We start from the raw sequence: 23370 nt of genomic DNA, 5'->3' as shown, positions 1-23370 counted from the left end.
TGGATTATGTTACAAGCTGAAAAAGGAAAAGAAGCTCAAACACCATTCTGCCAGGCAGAACTGCAAAACAATCTGAAATTGGACACTGATCCTTCAAGACATAGAAAAATTTCCATACTTATTAATGTCTCAGAGCTATTTTTAAATATTAGGTAAAATAAAACCATCAGTAAGAAAACAGTCATGTTTATCTTTTTTAAATTTAAAATACCTGTAGGTATAAAAAAATTTTTAAGCTCTACACATACATTTTCTTGAGGATCAGTACAAATTTCTTGTGCTAAACAGATAATTAAGGATAAGCTCTACATGGGTTTTGCCAATGCATTGTGTACCTATCATACTGTAGGTCCCGTGAATTATGATTAAAACCGGTGGTAAATATTAAGAGGATAACAAAAGAAACTTTTATGACACATTCTAAAATATTCTTAACCCATTAAAAAAATGTCTGAACTGAAAATTGATTTCATAAATTGAATAATTCAAATAAATAATTAAACTTGTTTGCAAATAAATCATTTACTATCATTTAAATGAGATTACAGATAACTTTTCATTAATCTTTTATTGGCTAAATATAACTCTAAAAATAACTTTCTACAGTATTTATGGCTTATAACATAGGCAATGTGTACTAAAATAAATTTGCTACTCTATTTTGGACATTTAAAGCATCTGTCAATAACAGGTGAGCTACAAGAAAAACAAAAAAGGTACTTTCAAAAGTTATTGTACACAATATTATAACTATCCTATCATCCTAAGACAAGTGTAATTACTGTCAAACAAATACAATAAAACTAACATTAATAATAGGTAACTAAGTTTAAGAAAAGTTACATTATTAGTCCCTGTGAATGTTCAATACAAAGCATGTCTATTTCTGAAGACAAATCACGCATATCATGAGCAGAGATAAAATAAATTAGTTAACTGGTAATGTAAAAAACAGACAGTGTTCATGGCACATAAATGGACCTACAGTAATAGTTAGTACTGCAAAAGCTAATGATGCTTTAAGCAAAACTGGAAAACATGAATAGCATGCAGTTTTACTGAACTCACCTGACAGAGGTGTAAAACCATTCTCTAGGAGCAGAGATGCATGCACAAAAGTAAGAATATGATTGCAAGTAATAGACTTTAACAAAATAAAAATATAACACTAAACTTCAAAATGACAAAAAATGGACAACATGATGAGATCTGGGGAGTGAAAATACTTTTATGTGTCTCACCTCTCTCTTTGCCAACAGCACATTAGGAACAATGTGTGGCAGGCAGCGCCCCAGCATTAACATAACACTTTTCTCACTGTCTGCAATCCGAGACACCTAGAAGACCAAAGGATTAATAAATGATGACACTGGAGAACTTCTGTGCATAATGGTATTGTACTTAAAGTTTATGTTTTGGACCCTGTCACCTCTGTTCCAAACACACATCCAAAATTACAGTTGATGATGATGATGATAAAAACAACAATAAGAACAACTGTAATCCCTAACGGGATAAACATTTTTATAGACCAGAAATGGATTTAAAACACTGTTAAGAAGCAAGGGTGAAGACAGAGAGGCTTACAAGGTTTCAGTTCTGGGAACAAACAGGGATAACACAGGACTGGGGCAGCTTCAACGGTTTTTAATTTTGTTCTTGGGGAAAAGGTGCCCACAAAGCTACAGGCTTTGCCTAAGGTGAAAGAGTAGTTTGTATAATGAAGCTGCATGCAAGGGAAGTCCAAGCGGGCTGACCCAGTCTTACAATGAGGATTGCCAGATTGCACCCATACCATCCTCTCGCTCTTTCATATTCTTAATGACATTGCGGGACAGAAGCCCAAAAGAGGTGAAGTGGAATCAACCATAAAACAGCTAGAAAGGGAGGAGTGAGTATAAAGTTAGGAGAAAAGAAGAAAAAAACCCTCTGAAGATAAGCCTGCAACCACAGTTACAAAGGACTTGAGGAAAACGAATCTGAGAGCTAATAAACTCTGAAATCAAAGACAATCAATCCGAACCTAGGGGTAGGACAGGAATAAAGACGCAGACGTAGAGAATGGACTTGAGGACACAGGGAGGGGAAGGGGAAGCTGGGACGAAGTGGGAGAGTGGCATGGACATATATACACTACCAAATGTAAAACAGATAGCTAGTGGGAACTAGTCACATTGCACGGGGAGATCAGCTCGGTGCTTTGTGACCTCCTAGAGGGGTGGGATAGGGAGGGTGGGAGGGAAACACACGAGGGAAGAGATATGGGGATATATGTATATGTATAGCTGATTCATTTTGTTATAAAGCAGAAACTAACACACCATTGTAAAGCAATTATACTCCGATAAAGATGTTAAAAAAAAAAAGAAAATTGCAGACAACCAAAAAAAAAAAAAAAATCCAGATGCTCAGCTTCTCTTGAAAAAGACTGTTATCAGCTATGCCTTGCACAGAGAATCAATCTAAATGGTAAGTGGGGCTGACATCCAACAGGCACTCATTTGCCACGCCAGGTATTTATCCATCAAAAGTAAGGAGTATCATTCTAATTTGCACAAAGGTGATATATAGTCTAGCAATGGCACTATCCTTGGGCCCTCACACACACACAGAAGCAATCACCTGGAAGATTTAGGCAAAGGATGTAAGTTCGAATTTACTACAGTACCCACCACTCCTTATTATTACCCTCTTGCTTCATCATATTATGAGACCTGCCTGGTTTCTTTGTAGACATTTGAGTTTACAGCTTTTGGTCAGCATCAAAAGGAAATAATACTTTTGATTTATGCATCTAAATAACCTAAGTTTAGATTCACTTTGCAGAGGTAGGTTGTTCAGCTCCTGATACCAATGCAAATACTCTGCTGTTAGGCTTTACAATCATATAGACCTGGGTAGCTGTCTAACACTGGGAAAGTTATGGGACTTGTCTAAAATTTCCTTATCTGGAAAATTAGACTAATATTACCTACTTTGTAAGTTTGCAAATTAAAATGCAGATTAAATGAGATGACATGTAACATAATGCTTAGTATGTGTTAGGTATTTTTAAATGTAATTTCATGTTAACTGCTGAAGTAATACCCTTACCCTGACCCTGAAGCAGGACCTTATCAGTTATTTCTGGAATCACAAATATTTGTTCAAACTTATTAGACTATAAAGCATAAAGCATGAAGGTGGGGGGGAAAAAGACAATCCGAATGAAATTAAATGTACAGTAATCTAAAAATAACTGAAATTATAAACAATATGTACACTTGATTTGGTTTTCTGAATTATACCATAGAGAGGCATATAACCATATGTTGGTGGACATAACAAATTAACACTAGACTGTAAAAGGCCACTTTAATACTAAACAAAGCTTTAACCTAAAGACAAAAATAATCAACCACTTTCCTTAAAAGTTTAAAATTTTAGGAACTATTTCTTAGAGCATTATTTTAAATAATAGATTTGTACTTGAAATAGAGTCTTATCACAATTATTTTTGGGTAAGATGCTAAGAAGAAAAACTGAATGTTTTAAGAAAGTTTGAAAGAATCTGGTATAATTTACCTCTGATCCTAAACGACTATCTGCTGACATTCGACAGAAAGAGAGTAGTGCTTGATGGAAAGCAGGAGACAGCTTCCTAGAAGAAAATATTGAATGAAAATGGGACAATACCAAATAGTTACCACTGGCATTTAAGGAGAAAGTAAGTTGCAGGTTATAATTCCCATCCTTGCATGAACCCTACCCCACAAATGTTAACTGAATATCTCAGCCACAAAAGACTTAAAGGTCACTTCAGTGGAAAATTATACTGGGGAAAAGAAATCAGCAATAGATGCTGATCTTAAAAGAGCTTGATGTTATGGGAATGAATGACTTATAAATGTTAGTGGATTAAACCTGAAGTGGTATGGCAGGTCAATGACCACAGAAAGTGTTTGTAAAACCTGAAATGAGGATTTTTTTTTTCTTCCCTAATTCTCTATGATCCCAGAAAGGTAAACAGTGGATACAAAGGTTGACCTGGTATGTTGCTGAGAAGTTTTACAGATCTGTATAATGATAATGATAATCCTTAATGTTAGAAACCCACGTAAAAGAATTAAAAATTAAAGATAAATGAAGGAGAGGCTTGTTCAACATTCATGGTATTTCTCAAAGGAAATATTTTTGTAATTGAAAATATTAGCCTATTTATGTTTAATAAAAAAGGTTAAAACATTTACATTTTTAAAACAACACTGGTCTCTACATAATAGTATCCATAATATTATAACTATGAGTTGTACTTTATGTGCTCTATCTACAAAGAAAAGGGCTAACACCAAAGTTACATAAGAGAGGTTATTTAGTATACACCACAAAGTGGCCCCCAGTAACATCTCATTGTGGAGTTAGTGTGCCAAAGCTTAAGCCTATTTGCTCGTTATGTTTCCCCTCCCATATTCTTTCAGTGGAGGTAGCTATAATGCATCCAATTGCCTAAGCCAGAAAGCCTTTATCCTTCCCTTTTAATCTTCTAATTCAATCAATCTTTTACTTTCTATCTTGTAAATCTATCCACTTCTTTCTAATACAGGAAATTCAATCATTCCTTACTTGGATTCTTCCAATAGATATATCCTATTAGTCTCCTTTCTTCCAGTCTTGCTACCCTCCAATTACCTCTACCCTAGAGGACTCTTTCTAAAACTTAGATGCCATCACGTCCCAACTCTCTAAGATGAGTTAACACGGCTTATATGACTTAGTCTTTGCTTAATTCTCCAACTTCATCTCCTGTCATTCTTCTCACTTGCATTCTTTGCTTCAACCTTAATAAATTCTTCTTAGCTCCCAAAGTGCAGTGTTCTTCCTGCACATGCTGTTCTCTCTTTGTGGGAAGACTTTGTCTTATTTCTTTGTCTGGTTAACTACTACTTAGTCATCAGGACTAAAGTTAGATAATACTTCTTCCCTGAAATCTTTCCTGCTCTGATGACTACGTTAGGTGCCCTGACTGCGTGTTCCCAAAGCAAGGTGAACTTCTCTTATATTACTACTCTTCATACTTACAATAATTGTCTGTTGGCCTCTCTCATACTGTAAGGTTTGTAACCGAAGGGATGACCATATGTTTGGTTACCATTGTACTCCTCGTTGAGACTGCCTGACATATAGTTAAGAGCTAAAAAAATTAGTTGAAGAAATTTAACAGTCATCTTTCTCCAGAGAGTGGCTTTGGTGTATCAAAGGAGATATATGGAAGTACTCCTAAACACTAAGAACTATTACGAATGCCACTGTTATTGAATATCATTTTTATGACTGTTATCTTAACCATATAAGATTAAGTGCACTTTGAGGATTGGGCTGTGTCTATTTCAACCCCCATAATACCTAAAAATACACACACGCACACACACACACACTTAAGCAGGTACACAGAAAGTTGTGGCACATGAGTGGAAAGATTTGCTTGGGAAAAAAAAATCAAATACTTGTCACTAATAACGAGTACCTTTACATCTAAAACAAATTAGTCATGTTTTCCTATTACATCCCAACACTTGGTATAATATTCCTCCATTTAATAGGGGGAGGAGGAAGCATGGCTTTGTGGCTCAGAATGCACGATAGGGTAATTTGTGAGGATTAACTAAGTTAGTATAAGTAAAGCATGTAGAACTGTGCCTGACATATAAAAAAGAACTCAGTAAATGTTCCTTTCTTAACATTTTTCACATTAAAATGTAAAATAATTTTAAACACATTTTGTCTCCTCTACTGGAAAACATAATCATGACGGGCAAGGGACCATGCTTTTGTCATCTGAGTTCAATCACTGCAATCCAATAAAAACTAAATGAATTAAGAGAATATTAATGATACAATATTAGTAATGGAAGCAGACATAGGAAAAAGGCCTAAGATTAATAGCTAATCCCCTCTTTAGTACAGGCAACTATTCAGTACCAAAACCTTCTACTGAGTCTGATAATGACTGTGGAATACAGAAAAGGTAAAAAGCACTGGGTAAAATACAGCACATAAAACATACATATTATTTATGGGTTTAAGTACTAGGCTAAGATAGGACCTATCTCATTTATGGTCTATTCCTTGTTAATACAATTTAACTTAGTAATTACTTATGATTTTTTTTTTTTTTGGTGACATGGACTTTGCTATGTGTTAAGTTCATGCCAAACATAAAAATTCATACATCTGATCTGCAAAATAAGAACTGAAACTCTTCTATTTTGACAATGTCCTAAATAGCTGAAAGATGCATTTCAAAACACAGGATGCATACTAACCTATTGGGTTTATCAAAATGGACTGTGTTTTTATTTGATGGAGAAGAAGATGGCATTCCTTCTCTTTCTCTCCTGGGGAAAGAATGCGGGAAATTCTCTTTAGGAATAGTGGAATCAGTTTCATCTGATTTTGAAAGATCCTTGTTTTCTCCCATGTCAGAAATATTTATAACTGAATTCTGTCCACTGTCTTCAGAGTCTTTGTGGGGAGACTGATCCAAAGAAGGCTGAACAGAGTCACAAACTACAGGGCTGGCAAAGTGTTCATTTTTGAGGAAGTCCATTTCACTGTAGAAAGAAAGAGAAATTATCAGAGAATAACTGTATTTTTTAAAACTTTGGCAATAGCATAAACCTCATAATGGGTTTAATGGTTTAAAAGTATAACATATTAATAGAAAGTGGTTTGGCAACTGATTAATCTTTTCTGCACCATATACACTGATGCTTCATATACCTAGAAGTGCAGCTACAAACTCTTATAAAGTATAAAAATGGTTTTATAAACTATGCTTTGGATTAGCACTTAACTATCTTCATTTGCAAAATGGGGAAAATTCTACAGAATTAAGAATTAAATGAAATAATGAATGGGAAATATGTACAACACTAATGTGAAAAGCTATTTTATTACTACTGATACAACTTGGAGAAAATAAAAAATACCTTATTTCTTGGTTCCAAGACATATGCAATCATATGATTATTACGGGAACAACTTTTTTGGGGTAAAAGGACACTTTAAGTATATAAGCAACTCTAAGACTTTTTTCCAGAAGTATTAGGATATGAAAAATTATGTCTTACAACTGAAATGTTATTTTATATATTTATATAATCTGTCAATTTCTTTAAAAACTTTAAGAGGTTTTTTAGAAATAATGATTAAGTACTAACCTTTCAAGTCTTCTGATTTCTTCCATCAAAGACCATTTCTCACTGTTCAATAAACTAATTTTATCTTCTAATTTCTTTACTAGCAAGGAGTTCTAAAATCAAAATGGGAGAAAAACAGAAACTCAAAATCTCATAGTATGCTTTTATGCGGTTTAAATACTTTTTGTGGACTGGATTACTTAGCTAATACCTCTCACCTCTACAGTAGCAGGAGTTTCAAGGCTTGAAGGAAGGTTGCCTAAAATTGGTGTCAGAGCCTCTAATTCATCTTCTTCTACACCACTGGCCACATCCACAAGATCTTTCCCAGTCACCTGATGATTTCCAAAATCTCGGTAGAGTTGCAGTAAGTCTGGAGGTTTTGGAATGTTTAACCCTACATCATCCCATAGTTCAAAATCCTAAAAGATAAAAAAATAATAATATAAAAAAATCTATGTGGCAGTTTTATCTTGCATTTTTGAAATTTATATATATATTTTTAAAAATCTTTATTGGAGTATAATTGCTTTACAATGGTGTGTCAGTTTCTGCTTTATAACAAAGTGAATCAGTTATACCTATACATATGTCCCCATCTCTCTTCCCTCTTGTGTCTCCCTCCCTCCCACCCTCTTTATCCCACCCCTCTAGGTGGTCACAAAGCACCGAGCTGATCTCCCTGTGTTATGCAGCTGCTTCACACTAGCAATCTATTTTACATTTGGTAGTGTATGTATGTCCATGCCACTCTCTCACTTTGTCCCAGCTTACCATACCCCCTCCCTGGATCCTCAAGTCGATTCTCTAGTAGGTCTGCGTCTTTATTCCCACCTTGCCCCTAGATTCTTCATGACCATTTTTTTTTTTTTAGATTCCATATATATGTGTTAGCATACGGTATTTGTTTTTCTCTTACTTCACCCTGTATGACAGACTCTAGGTCCATCCACCTCACTACAACTAACACAATTTTGTTTCTTCTTATGCCTGAATAATATTCCACTGTATATATGTGCCACATTTTCTTTATCCATTCATCTGTTCATGGACACTTAGGTTGCTTCCATGTCCTGGCTATTGTAAATACAGCTGCAATGAACACTGTGGTACATGACTCTTTTTGAATTATGGTTTTCTCAGGGTATATGCCCAGTAGTGGGATTGCTGGGTCATATGGTAGTTCTATTTTTAGTTTCTTAAGGAACCTCCATACTGGCTGTATCAATTTACATTCCCACCAACAGTGCAAGAGGGTGCCCTTTACTCCACACCCTCTCCAGCATTTATTTGTAGATTTTTTGATGATGGCCATTCTGACTGGTGTGAGATGATATCTCATTGTAGTTTTGATTTGCATTCCTCTAATGATTAATAATGTTGAGCATCCTTTCATGTGTTTGTTGGCAATCTGTACATCTCCTTTGGAGAAATGTCTATTTAGGTCTTCTGCCCATTTTTGGATTGGGTTGTTTGTTTTTTTAATATTGAGCTCCATGAGCTGTTTATATTATTAGGAGATTAATCCTTTGTCCATAGATTCGTTTGCAAATATTTTCTCCCATACTAAGGGTTGTCTTTTCGTCTTGTTTGTAGTCTTCTTTGCTGTGCAAAAGCTTTTAAGTTTCATTAGACCCCATTTGTTTATTTTTGTTTTTATTTCCATTACTCTAGGAGGTGGATCAAAAAAGATCTTGCTGTGATTTATGTCAAAGAGTATTCTTCCTATGTTTTCCTCTAAGAGTTTTATAGTGTCCGGTCTTACATTAAGGTCGCTAATGCATTTTGAATTTATTTTTGTGTATGGTGTTAGGGAGTGTTCTAATTTCACTCTTTTACATGTAGCTGTCCAGGTTTCCCAGCACCACTTATTGAAGAGACTATCTTTTCTCCACTGTATACCCTTGGCTCCTTTGTCATAGATTAGTTGACCATACATGTGTGGGTTTATCTCTGGGCTTTCTATCCTGTTCCATTGATCTATATTTCTCTTTTTGTGCCAGTACCATATTGTCTTGATTACTGTAGCTTTGTAGTATACTCTGAAGTCCGGGAGCCTGATTCCTCCAGCTCCGTATTCTTCCCTCAAGACCGCTTTGGCTATTCGGGGTCTTTTGTGTCTCCATACAAATTTTAAGATCCTTTGTTCTAGTTCTGTAAAAAATGCCATTGGTAATTTGATAGGATTCCATTGAATTTGTAGATTGCTTTGGGTAGTAGAGTCATTTTCACAATATTGATTCTTCTAATCCAAGAAGATGGTATATCTCTCCATCTGGGTGTATCATCCTTAATTTCTTTCATCAGTGTCTTATAATTTTCTGCATACAGGTCTTCTGTCTCCTTAGGTAGGTTTATTCCTAGATATTTTATTCTTTTCATTGCAATGGTAAAATGGGAGTGTTTTCTTAATTTCACTTTCAGATTTTTCATCAGTAGTGTATAGGAATGCAAGAGATTTCTGTGCATAAATTTTGTATCCTGCTACTTTACCAAATTCATTGATTAGCTCTAGTAGTTTTCTGGTAGCATCTTTAGGATTCTCTATGTATAGAATCACGTCATCTGCAAACAGTGACACTTTTACTTTTTCTTTTCTTGTTTGGATTCTTTTATTTCTTTTTCTTCTCTGATTGCTGTGGCTAAAACTTCCAAAACTATGTTGAATAATAGTGGTGAGAGTGGGCAACCTTGTCTTGTTCCTGATCTTAGTGGAAAGGGTTTCAATGTTTCACCATCGAGGACGATGTTGCCTGTGGGTTTCTCATATATGGCCTTTATTATACTGAGGTAAGTTCTCTCTATGCCTACTTTCTGGAGGGTTTTTATCATAAATGGGTGTTGAATTTTGTCGAAAGCTTTCTCATCTATTGAAATGATCATATGGTTTTTCTCCTTCAATTTGTTAATATGGTGTATCACACTGATTGATTTGCGCATACTGAAGAATCCTTGCATTCCTGGGATAAACCCCACTTGATCATGGTGTATGATCCTTTTAATGTGCTGCTGGATTCTGTTTGTTAGTATTTTGTTGAGGATTTTTGCATCTATGTTCATCAGTGATATTGGCGTGTAGCTTTCTTTCTTTCTTTGTGTGGTTTTGGTATCAGGGTGATGGTGGCCTCGGAGAATGAGTTTGGGAGTGTACCTCCCTCTGCTATATTTTGGAAGAGTTTGAGAAGGATAGGTGTTAGCTCTTCTCTAAATGTTTGATAGAATTCGCCTGTGAAGCCATCTGGTCCTGGGCTTTTGTTTGTTGGAAGATTTTTAATCACAGTTTCAATTTCAGTGCTTGTGATTGGTCTGTTCCTATTTTCTATTTCTTCCTGGTTCAGTCTCAGCAGGTTGTGCATTTCTAAGAATTTGTCCTTTTCTTCCAGGTTGTCCATTTTATTGGCATAGAGTTGCTTGTAGTAATCTCTCATGATCCTTTGTGTTTCTGCAGTGTCAGTTGTTCCTTCTCCTTTTTCATTTCTAATTCTATTGATTTGAGTCTTCTTCCTTTTTTTCTTGATGAGTCTGGCTAATGGTTTATGAATTTTGTTTATCTTCTCAAAGAACCAGCTTTTAGTTTTATTGGTCTTTGCTATGGTTTCCTTCATTTCATTTTCATTTATTTCTGATCTGATCTTTATGGTTTCTTTCCTTTTGCTAACTTTGGGTTTTTTTTGTTCTTCTTTCTCTAACTGCTTTAGGTGTATGGTTAGGTTGTTTACTTGAGATGTTTCTTGTTTCTTGAGGTACGACTGTATTGCTATAAACTTCCCTCTTAGAACTGCTTCTGCTGCATCCCATAGGTTTTGGGTCCTCATGTTTTCATTGTCATTTGTTTCTAGGTATTTTTTGATTTCCTCTTTAATTTCTTCAGTGATCTCTTAGTTATTAAGTAGTGTATTGTTTAGCCTCCACGTGTTTGTATTTTTTGCAGATTTTTTCCTGTAATTGATATCTAGTCTCATAGAGTTGTGGTGGGAAAAGATATTTGATACGATTTCAATTTTCTTAAGTTTACCAAGGCTTGATTTGTGACCCAAGATATAATCTATCCTGGAGAATGTTCCATGAGCACTTGAAAAGAATGTGTATTCTGTTGTTTTTGGGTGGAATGTCCTATAAATATCAATTAAGTCCATCTTGTTTAATGTATCATTTAAAGCTTATGTTTCCTTATTTATTTTCATTTTGGATGATCTGTCCATTGGTGAAAGTGGGGTGTTAAAGTCCCCTACTATGATTGTGTTACTGTCGATTTCCCCTTTTATGGCTGTTAGTATTTGCCTTATGTATTGAGGTACTCCTGTGCTGAGTGAATAAATATTTACAATTGTTATATCTTCTTCTTGGATTGATCCCTTGATCATTATGTACTCTCCTTCTTTGTCTCTTGTAATAGTCTTTGCTTTAAAGTTTATTTTGTCTGATATGAGAATTGCTTCTCCAGCTTTCTTTTGATTTCCATTTGCATGCAATATCTTTTTCCATCCCCTCACTTTCAGTCTGTATGTGTCCCTAGGTCTGAAGTGGGTCTCTTGTAGACAGCATATATACGGGTCTTGTTTTTTTATGCATTCAGGCAGTCCATGTCTTTTGGCTGGAGCATTTAAACCATTCATATTTAAGTTAATTATTGGTATGTACGTTCCTATTACCATTTTCGTAATTGTTTTGGGTTTGTTATTGTAGGTTTTTTCCTTTTCTTGTGTTTCCTGCCTAGAGAAGTTCCTTTAGTATTTGTTGTAAATTTAGTTTGGTGGTGCTGAATTCTCTTAGCTTTTGCTTGTCTCTAAAGGTTTTAATTTCTCCATCAAATCTGAATGAGATCCTTGCTGGGTAAGTAATGTTGGCTGTAGGTTTTTCTCCTTCATCACTTTAAATATGTCCTGCCACTCCCTTCTGGCTTGCAGAGTTTCTGCTGAAAGATCAGCTGTTAACCTTATGGGGATTCCCTTGTGTGTTTTTTGTTGTTTTTGCCTTGTTGCTTTTCATATTTTTTCTTTGTATTTGATTTATATATATATATATATATATATATATATGTATATATATATATATTTTTTTTTTTGGTACGCGGGCCTCTCACTGCTGTGGCCTCTCCCGTTGCAGAGCACAGGCTCCGGATGCACAGGCTCGGCGGCCATGGCTCATGGGCCCAGCCCCTCCGCGGCATGAGGGATCATCCCGGACTGGGGCACGAACCCGTGTCCCCTGCATCAGCAGGCAGATTCTCAACCACTGCGCAACCAGGGAAGCCCTGATAATTTGATTAATATGTGTCTTGGCGTGGTTCTCCTTGGATTTATCCTGTACGGGACTCTCTGTGCTTCCTGGACTTGATTGACTATTTCCTTTCCCGTATTAGGGAAGTTTTCAACCATAATCTCTTCAAATATTTTCTTAGTCCCTTTCTTTTTCTCTTCTTCTTCTGGGACCCCTAAAATTTGAATGTTGGTGTGTTTAATGTTGTCCCAGAGGTCTCTGACACTGCCCTCAATTCTTTTCATTCTTTTTTCTTTATTCTGCTCTGCAGTACTTATTTCCACTATTTTATCTTCCAGGTTAGTTATGCGTTCCTCTGCTTCAGTTATTTTGCTATTGATTCCTTCTAGAGAATTTTTAATTTCATTTATTGTGTTGTTCATCACTGTTTGTTTGCTCTTTAGTTCTTCTAGGCCCTTGTTAAACGTTTCTTGTATTTTCTCCATTCTATTTCCAAGACTTTGGATCATCTTTACTATCATTATTCTGAATTCTTTCTCAGGTAGACTGCCTATTTCCTCTTCATTTGTTAGGGCTGGTGGGTGTTTGCCTTGCTCCTTCATCTGCTGTTTGTTTCTCTGTCTTCTCATTTTGCTTCACTTACTGTGTTTGGGGTCTCCTTTTTGCAGGCTGCAGGTCGTAGTTCCCATTGTTTTTGGTGTGTGTCCCCAGTGGCTAAGGTTGGTTCAGTGGGTTGTGTAGGCTTCCTGGTAGAGGGGACTAGTGCCTGGGTTCTGGTGGGTAAGCCTGGACCTTGTCTTTCTGGTGGGCAGGTCCACGTCTGGTGGTGTCTTTTGGGGTGTCTGTGGCCGTATTACAATTTTAGGCAGCCTCTCTGCTAATGGATGGGTTTGTGTTCCTGTGTTGCTAGTTGTTTGGCACAGCATGTCCAACACTGTAGCTTGCTGGTCGTTGAGTGAAGCTGGGTTTTGGCGTTTAGATGGAGATCTCTGGGAGATTTTTGCCGTTTGATATTATGTGGAGCTGGGAGATCTCTTGTAGACCAGTGTTCTGACCTTGGCTGTCCCACCTCAGAGGCACAGCCCTGACACCCGGCTGAAGCACCAAGAGCCTGTCATCCACACAGCTCAGAATAAATGGGAGAAAAAAAAGAAACAAAGAAGGAAGATGAAATAAAATAAAATAAAGTTATTAAAATAAAAAATATTAAGGAAAATTTTTTGAAAAGCAATAAAAAAAAACAACAAAAAAACGGACAGACAGAACCCTAGGACAAATGGTAAAAGCAAAGCTACACAGACAAAATCACACAGAAGCATCCACATAAACACTCACAAAAAGAGAAAATGTGAAAAAAAAAATACATCGTTGCCCCCAAAGTCCACCTCCTTAATTTGGCATGATTCGTTGTCTATTCAGGCATTCCACAGATGTAGGGTACATCAAGTTGATTGTGGAGATTTAATCTGCTGCTCCTGAGGCTGCTGGGAGAAATTTCCCTTTCTCTTCTTTGTTCGCACAGCTCCAGGGGTTTAGATTTGGATTTGGACCTGCCTCTGCGTGTAGGTTGCCTGAGGGCATCTGTTCTTCGCTCAGACAGGACGGGGTTAAAAGAGGAGCTGATTCGGGGGCTCTGGCTCACTCAGGCTGGGGGGAGGGAGGGGTACGAATGCGGGGCGAGCCTGCGGCGGCAGAGGACGGTGTGACTTTGCAGCAGCCTGAGGTGCACCGTGCGTTCTCCCAGGGAAGTTGTCCCTGGATCACGGGATCCTGGCAGTGGTGGGCTTCACAGGCTCCCAGGAGGGGAGGTGTGGATAGTGATCTGTGCTTGCACACAGGCTTCTTGGTGGTGGCAGCAGCCGCCGCCTTAGAGTCCCATGCTCATCTCTGGGGTCCGCGCTGATAGCCGCGGCTCGTGCCTGTCTCTGGAGCTCCTTTAAGCGGCGCTCTAAATCCCCTCTCCTTGTGCACCAGGAAACAAGAGGCAAGAAAAAGTCTCTTGCCTCTTCGGCAGGTCCAGACTTTTTCCCGGACTCCCTCCCAGCTAGCTGTGGCACATAAGCCCCCTCAGGCTCTGTTTACGCAGCCAACCCCAGTCCTCTTCCTGGGATCCGACTGAAGCCCGAGCCTCAGCTCCCAGCCCCGCCTGCCCTGGAGGGTGAGCAGACAAGCCTCTCGGGCTGGTGAGTGCTGGTCAGCACCAATCCTCTGTGCGGGAATCTCTCCGCTTTGCTCTCTGCACCCCTGTTGCTGTGCTCTCCTCCGTGGCTCCTGAAGCTTCCTCCCTCCGCCACCCGCAGTCTCCGCCTGTGAAGGGCCTTCCTAGTGTGTGGAAACCTTTCCTCCTTCAAGGCTCCCTCCCACTGGTGCACATCCCTTCCCTATTCTTTTGTCTCTACCCTGGTACGTGGGGAGTTTCTTGCCTTTTGGGAGGTCTGAGGTCTTCTGCCAGCATTCAGTATGTGTTCTGTAGGGTTGTTCCACATGTAGATGTATTTCTGATGTGTTTGTGGGGAGGAAGGTGGTCTCTGCGTCTTATTCTTCCGCCATCTTGAAGCTCCTCCCCTGAAATTTATCTTTTCCTTATTGCTAATATCTTTTTTTTTTTTTGGCTGCATCAGGTCTTAGTGTGGCATGCGGGATCTTCCATTGTGGCATGCGGGCTCTTTGTTTTGGTGCTTGGGCTTCTCTGTAGTTGTGGTGTGCGGGCTCCAGAGCACATGGGCTCTGTAGTTTGTGGCATGCGGGCTCAGTAGTTGTGGCACATGGGCTTAGTTGCCCCGCGGCATGTGGGATCTTAGTTCCCTGACCAGGGATCAAACCGCCATCCCCTGCACTGGAAGGAGGATTCTTTACCACTGGACCACCGGGGAAGTCCCCTTATTGCTAATATCTTGAAAATTCAACATAATCATAATTTTGTTGTAATGTCAAAGTGTATGTTCCAATTGAGAAAACATCCTGGGAGAAAACATCCTGGTTCTAGATTGTGAGAGGCACCACCATCTCGTACTTGGAAAATAGAGGAAACAGGGTCCTCAGTTAAGAGACAAGTGTTATTTAAAGCAAAAAAGGATATTCTGAGAGAAGTTGAAAATACACAGAACGCTTATTTACATTAAAAAAAATTTCACATAGCACAACAGGAAGAAAGAATAGAAAGTAAAAAATCATAAAAGAACTGGTAGGAGGGAAGCAAAGAACAGTAAGACAATGATTGAATGCAGATAAAAATATGAAAAAACTATCAATAAATATTTACAGAGTTTTACTATACATGCAGATACAGAGATGAACAAGAGATTCTTTTAGCTTCAAGAAACTTATAGTCTAGTCAGGGAGACAAGAGATAATTGCAGGTAATGGTAAGTGCCACTAAGAGGGTAAAATCGAGGTATATGATCAAAAATAAAACAGGGCAAAAAGTCTTACATTTTGTCTACAGACTAAACATGAGGGGAGTGAGGGCTTTATATAGCTCTGCTGTTAGGTCATCTGAAATTAGCACTAAATGTTGTTTAATGGTTAAAGAACAGGTTATTGATGAGCACTTCCACTGCCTTTTATAAAAAACAGCTTTACTGAGGTATATAATTAAAACACAATAAACTGCATGATTTAAATCCATGAGCTAATTTAAAATGTACAATTTGATAAGTTTTGACATCTGTGTGTACCCCTGAATAGATCACCACAATCAACAAGATGAACTTGTTCACTCCCAAAAGTTTTCTTGGCCCCTTTGTAATCCTTCCCTCTTATTCCTCACATGTGCCCTGTTCCTAGGCAAATACTGATCTGTTTTCTGTCACTGTATAATAGTTTACATTTCTTAGAATTTTTTTTATAAATTCATACAGCAAGTACTATTATTTGTTTGTTTTTTTCACCCAAATTAATGATTAAGGATTTTCAGACTGCTCTGTGTTGCTGTATCTGTCAGCAGTTCATTCCTTTTTGTTGCTGTGTAGTATTCTACTATAAGGATATATTAAAACTTTTTATTCAACTGCCTGCTCTTGTATATTTGGGTTGTTTCCCTGATTTTAGCTACCATAAATAAAGCTGCTGTGAACATTGTGTAGGAGTCTTTGCATGAACATATGCTTTCATTTCTCTTGGATTTTAATATCCATGAATGGAATGACCAGGTCATATAGTTGGTGAAGGTTTTAACTTTTTAAAGAAACTGCCAAAAAGTGTTCCAAAGTGACTGTACCATTTTGCATTCTCACTAGCAAAGATGAGATTTCTAGTTACTCCACATCTCTGCCAAGACTTGGTACAGTCTCAGACATCCTATTAAGTGTTATGGTATTCTCATTGTGACTTAATTTGTATTTCCCTAATGACTAAAGATGCTGAGCACCTTTTTCATGTGCTTATTTGCTATCCATAATGTTCTCTGTTGAAGTATCTGTTTTAATTTTTTTGTCCATGCTTTTAAAAATTGGGCTGTTTTCTTATTATTCAGTTTAGAGAGTTCTTTAAACATTCTGGATAAAGTCCTTTATCATATATGTTGCAAATATTTCACCCAATCTATGGCTTAACTTTTCATTTGCTTAGAGTGGCTCTCGAAGAGCAGAAGTTATTGATTCTGATGAGAACAATTTTGCTGAAGAACACCATACTTTTGGTGTCATATGTAAGAAATCTTGGCCCACCTTCCAAGGTTGCAATGAATTTTTTCCATGTTTTCTTCTAGGAGCCTTATGGTTTTAGGAGTTAAGCTATGATCCATTTGAATTAATTTTTGTAGATGGTGTGAGGTATGCTTTAAAATTCATTTTTGGAGGTCTATAGATATCAAAATGTTCCAGTACCAATTATAAAAAAGACTGTCCTTTCTGAATGAAATTTACTTTGCATTCTGTCAGACATCAAAAGATCATCTATGCATAAATTAATCTCTTGACTCTCTATTATGTTCTATTGATCTATTTGTCTACCTTTATGCCAATAAGATACTGTCTAAACTACAATATCTTGAAGTCAGGTAGCTGAAGTCCCCCAATTTTGTTCTTCTTTATTAAAGTTGTTTTGGCTATACTATGTTATTTCCATATGAATTTTGGAATAAACTAATTAATCTCTACAAAAAACGCTGGTGAGATTTTGACTGGGATTGCACTGAAAACACAAATCAATTTGCTGAAACTGACACTTTGACAATATTGAAGCTTCTGATTTATGAGCACAATATATCTCTTCACTTATATCTTCTTTACTTTCTCTCAGCATGTATAATAGTTTTCAGTGTATAATCCTTTATCAGATTTATCCCTAAGTATTTCCTATTTTTTGATACTTTTGTAAATGGTATCTTTAAAAGTTCAATGTTTATTTGTTGCTAGCATACAGAAATATGATTCACTTTTGTTTACTGATCTTGTATCTTACAACTTTGCTAATATCATGTATTAGCTATAGTACTTTTTTTTTTTTGGCTGTGCCACATGGCATGCAGCATCTTAGTTCCCCGAGCAGGGATTGAACCCACACCCCCTGAAGTGGAAGTGTGGAGTCTTAACCACTGGACTGCCAGGAAGTCCCTATAGTAATTTTTTTATGTAGTCCACAGGATTTTCTACATATACAATCATGTTACCAGTAAATTTAGAGTTTTATTTCTTCTTTTCCAAAATGTGTGCCTTTTATTTCTTTTTCTTGCCTTGTGTTGGCTAGAATCTTCAGTGTGATGTTCAGTAGAAGTAGTGAGAACAGATATCCTTGTTTTATTCCTTATCTTTTATCATTAAGCATGATGTTAGTGGTAGTTTTTCTGTAAATACCTTTTATGAGATTGAGGAAATTCTTCATAATTCCTAATTTCTTTAAAGTTTTTATGGGAAATGCATGTTATGTCAAATGCTTTCTTCTGAGATATGATTTTCTTCTCTTTTAAAAAGTTTCTTAAAATGGTGAATTACAATGACTGATTTTTGGATTAAATCAACCTTGCATTCCTTGGCTAAACCATTTGGTCATGATGTATTAGCATTTTTACATATTGTTGGATTTGATATAGTAAAATATAGAATTATATAGAATTTCTGCATTCAATTCACAAGGAAACTGACCCTGTATTTTCTCTGTTTGCAATGTTTTTTATCTGACTTTGATATCAGAATTATTCTGGTCTCATAGAATGAGTTTGGAAGTATTCCCTTCTCTTCAGTTTCTAGAAGAGTTTGCGTGGAGAAGCGGTATTACTTCTTCCTTAAATGCCTGGTAGATTTTACAAGTGAAGTTATCTAGACCTAGAGTTTTCTTTGTCGGAAGGTTTTTAAGTACAAATTCAGTTTCTTTAATAAATAGAAAGTTCTTCAAATCTATTTTAGCTTTGGCAATTGTCTTCTTTCAAGTAAAGTTGCTCATAACATTCCCATTCTATCCTTTTGAGTAAAATTTAGGGACTTCCCTGGTGGTCCAATGGTTAAGACTCTGCGCTCCCAATGCAGGGGTCCCGGGTTTGTTCCCTGGTTAGGGAACTAGATCCCGCATGCCACAACTAAGAGCCCGCACATGACAACGAAGGTTCCACGTGCTGCAACTAAAGACCCAGTGCAGACAAATAAGCAAATAAATAAATAAATATTTAAAAAAAGAAAAGAAGTCCAGTGGTATATATTTAAAAAATATATAATAAGTAAAATTTATAGTGATATAACCTTGCTCATTCCAGATTTTGATAATTTGCTTCTTCTCTCTTTTTCCTAATCAGTCAGGCTAGAGGTTTTCCAATTTCATTAACCTCAAAAACTCAGTTTTTTATTTTATTAGCTTTTCTCTATTGTTTTCTGTTGCCTATATCATTGATTTACACTCTCATTTTTAATATTTCCTTTCTTCTGCTTACTTTGGGCTTTGCTTAGTTTTCTTTTTCTAGTTTCTTAAAGTAGAAGCTGATTTTCATCAATTTGAAATCTTCCTTCTTTTCTATTATAAACATTTTGGTGTCATAAACTTTCCTGTAGCTTTAGCTACATCCTTCAAATTTTGATGGTTTTGCTTTCATCTTCATTCAGTTCAAAATATTTCATAATTTCCCTTTTGATTTCTTCTTTAACTTATGTGTTATTTGGAAATATTTAAAATCCTCTTAAATACTGACTTGCTTTATCACCTACATCTATTTAATAGATATATGATCTATTTTGATAAGTGACCCATATGTATTTGAAAACATGTATTCAGCTACTGAAAGATGAAGTTTTATAAATTCTACTTATGTCAAGTTAGTTGACAGCATAGCACAAGTGTTCTATATCCTAAATGATTTTCTATTACCTTATTCTATCAATTATTGAGAGAGCCAGCTTGACATCTCCAGTAATTTCTGCCTTTTAATTAGAAGGATAGATCATTTATATTTAAAGTGAGTATTGATATGGCTGGTTTTAAATCTGCCATCTTGCTATTGTTTTCTGTGTGTGCCATCTATTCTTTGTTCCCTTTTTCTTCTTTTTCTGCCTTCTTTTTGGCCTCTCAATGTTTCTCATATATTCAACATATTTCTTATTCATTGTTTAGTTGATCATTAACCTAAGTTTGTGATAAACATGATTAACCTGAAATATTATCATAGTATATTATAACATTATTTATATTAGGTAAATATTAGTTTAATATCTTTTATATAGTTGAGTAAAACTACCATTTAATAAAGAATAACTATATATTTTATTAAATTTAGTTTTTGCCAAATACATTACAATAACTGAGGGAGTAACTGTACTGCTATCTTCCTTAGAGAACTTCTATTTTTGCTACTTCTATTTTTGCTAAATGATCCATGGGATAGTTTATGGACCAATGGGATATACCTGATTTAAAATGATAGCCTCCTGATTTCTATACAATACACTCCTTGGTATTTACTTTACTAAGGTACAAGATTCAAACTGACCTATTTGCACTAAGAAGTCAAAATATTCCAGAGTTAGGAGATAATACTAAACAAAGCATCATTTCTTTTCCTATAAGATTTTTTTTTATAATTATGAAGTGATGTGTTTTGAGTATTTATTATCTTTGTTTTTATTTTTTTTATTATTTTTTAAGATGTTGGGGGTAGGAGTTTATTAATTAATTTATTTATTTTTGCTGTTTGGGTCTGTTTCTGTGCGAGGGCTTTCTCTAGTTGTGGCAAGCGGGGGCCACTCTTCATTGCGGTGCGCGGGCCTCTCACTATCGCGGCCTCGCTTGTTGCGGAGCACAGGCTCCAGATGCGCAGGCTCAGTAATTGTGGCTCACGGGCCCAGTTGCTCCGTGGCACGTGGGATCCTCCCAGACCAGGGCTCGAACCCGTGTCCCCTGCATTAGCAGGCAGATTCTCAACCGCTGCGCCACCAGGGAAGCCCCCCTATAAGATTTTATCAGTAAAATAATGAGGTTCTAAGATTGGCTCCTATTCAGAGACACAACTTATATTCTCTTATTAAAAATATTTTCTCTTAGTTGCTGTTATCTATCATCTTAATTATTATAGTGTTACTGAAGAGGTTTTAGTTAAACTGAATTTATAAGTACACATTAATCTGTACTACTAGGTAAATGTTTTAAAGTTAAAAAAGAAAGCACATTTGATAAATTCATGGAAATATGAGTAGATCACATAGTTATAGGGGAGTTGTAAAAAGCTCCCTGGAAAGAATGAGAAGTCTTTATGTAAAAAGAGGAAATCTATAAGCCAAAAGAATACTAGACTGGGAAGCCTTATGGAATTTTACAACATGTATAACTTTTTAAAAAACTAAAGAAACTAGATAAAAGAGAAAATAAGTATATTATAAATTAAAAAGGAAACAAATCATCCCTTATTAAAAAAAAAATGAAAAGAAATTGTACCTGATCATCATTTTCATCTGAAAAGGTTATTGATGTCAGCTTGTAGTTATTCTTCAATAAAAATTCATTGACTAAGAAGTTTAGAGCTCTCTTTTCAAGAGGTTTGATTGGCTCCTAGAGATAAGTAAAAGACAGATACAATACTGTAAGTCTTCTTCCTTCAATACTTGTGCTACCATTTCATATGGAAGATACTTTTAGATCTGTCATTCACCCACCTGAATTTCAGGACTTGATTTGTAATTTTTTCGTTCCTGTAAAGGAACTTCGTGTTCTGGTGGAAGAAAATATGAATAATATTTTACTATTTTACATTAGAAAATATCTCAGCTACTTCTACATTGTCAAAGTAGAAAAAGTCTCAAAAAAGTTTATGTACACCACCTGCAGCCTTTGTCAGGTTGGCTCGGAGGGCCTGAATGGTCTCCTTGGCTTTCCGTAGTTCAAACTCCAGGACTGGACAGGGATTTGGAATAAACACACACAGGCATCCAACCAAGAAAAGGGAAACAAAAATAAAAAAATAAAAAGCAAGGATGGGTATGAAAAAAAAATACAATTTGTATTGAAAACAGAAAGCATGCAATCTTTATGAAACTTGTGAACGCATGCAGCAGAGTTGATTTGCAAGCAAACTGGTGAATGTTTTCCATAGTTTTAGAATACAGGGGACTACTGATCAAATGTTCCAGCTGTCTGACAAGGAATAGCTCTATTTAAAAATAAAATCTATGGCATACTCTTCTTTAGGTAAATAAAAATCTTAAGTAATTTAGGTGGTTGTGTTTCACTCAGTCTAGAAATGTAATGGAATGTTTTCAGGTGACATAATTTTAGGGGAAAAGACAAAAATTAGATGAAGTCCTAGCAAATACACTTAAAGAAAATCTTAGGATTAAAAAAAAGGTATTTTAAAATGCATTATCTAAAATAATGTTATAAATCAACATACAGAAACATTAGTGAATATAGTCCTTCATTAAGATGTTGAAAGAACAGGGTTTAAATATTTAACAAATGTGGGATGCCTATCAATTTTTCTACAAACAAGTATGTCTTCTATAAACAAGCAAAGATATGTTAAATACATATCTAAAAAAAGTTCTGAGGGGTTTATTTTAGGTTTCATTTAAAGCCAAAGGATAGAAATAGTTTGTCTTTTAACTTATAATTAAGATCATTCTAAAGCAAATGATTGAGTACAATTCTACAAGTGTGGTAATCTAAGGATACTGAATAAATTTAAGTAGAATTTCAAAGTTTCTGACAACTCTTCAAATAGATATTTGTTCATAGTAAGAGGTACTAATGAAACTTAAAGATTTCTCCTATTACCACAGAGTCTGATTATAAGATAAACATGAATACTGAGGAGACATTTTAATGAGCTCTTTCAAATATTTCATCATGAGCAAGATTTAACTATATGTGTCTTTGCTGGGAATTTTCTTTAAAATATATAAATACTGCTCTGAAGAAAAAGCAAGCTTAGATGTGGGGAAAAAAAGCCATTTCTGTGAAGTAAAGCTCTGAGAAAATTAAGTGATCTTTGTCACAACTGTATATTTAAAAAAATTATAATTTAAATAGTTCTGCATAAAAATTAGCAAATTTAACAGCTTAAAGATGCATTTTTTCCTCATTGACTAATAAACAGAATAAAGAAGATGGCAAATGAAATGCTATCAGAGACAACAAAGCTATAAAAATATATGGAAAAAATAGAATTCACTCAGTTTGCATATTTTCATTAAAAACTTAAGATGTAACTGAATCACATCTAGTACATTAAAGCCAATTATTTTGATGCACAGAATTTCCCTGCAGCAACATGGAAGCACAACTAAAAATCAGATGACATGTATGTGACTATTTCTTTTTTGGTAGTCAGCAATGCTGATCTGCAAATATTTCTGTGCAACAAAGTTAAAACATTTCCTAAAACTTAACACTTCTGGAAACTCTTAGAGTTTGTGTTTAAAGTCAGACTGCACACATTCAGTGTATTAGGTAAGTACAGAATGGGTTTACTTTTCTTTTTTTTTTTTTTTTTTGTGGTACGTAGGCCTCTCACTGTTGTGGCCTCTCCCGTTGCAGAGCACAGGCTCCGGACGCAGAG

At 36.0% G+C, this 23370-nt stretch overlaps 1 protein-coding gene across 3 annotated transcripts in view; it reads right to left on the bottom strand.

Annotated features, from left to right (window-relative positions):
* The window catches only part of RELCH (RAB11 binding and LisH domain, coiled-coil and HEAT repeat containing), a 122774-nt gene that overhangs the window by 74683 nt on the left and 24721 nt on the right, over positions 1–23370 (bottom strand). For all 3 annotated transcript variants that reach the window (XM_081251871.1, XM_081251870.1, XM_081251872.1), the window contains exons 3-10: positions 21636–21707; positions 21470–21525; positions 21252–21365; positions 7397–7600; positions 7200–7291; positions 6303–6590; positions 3565–3640; positions 1242–1337 (exon numbers count right to left, since the gene is read on the bottom strand). In XM_081251871.1, coding sequence (XP_081107997.1) covers positions 1242–1337; positions 3565–3640; positions 6303–6590; positions 7200–7291; positions 7397–7600; positions 21252–21365; positions 21470–21525; positions 21636–21707 — 998 coding nt within the window. The remainder of the gene's footprint in view (positions 1–1241; positions 1338–3564; positions 3641–6302; positions 6591–7199; positions 7292–7396; positions 7601–21251; positions 21366–21469; positions 21526–21635; positions 21708–23370) is intronic.

Source organism: Mesoplodon bidens, assembly GCF_964165515.1.
Source record: "Mesoplodon bidens genome assembly, chromosome: 13".
NCBI classification, from domain to species: Eukaryota; Metazoa; Chordata; class Mammalia; order Artiodactyla; family Ziphiidae; genus Mesoplodon; species Mesoplodon bidens.
This window is presented reverse-complemented; position numbering and strand designations above follow the sequence as displayed.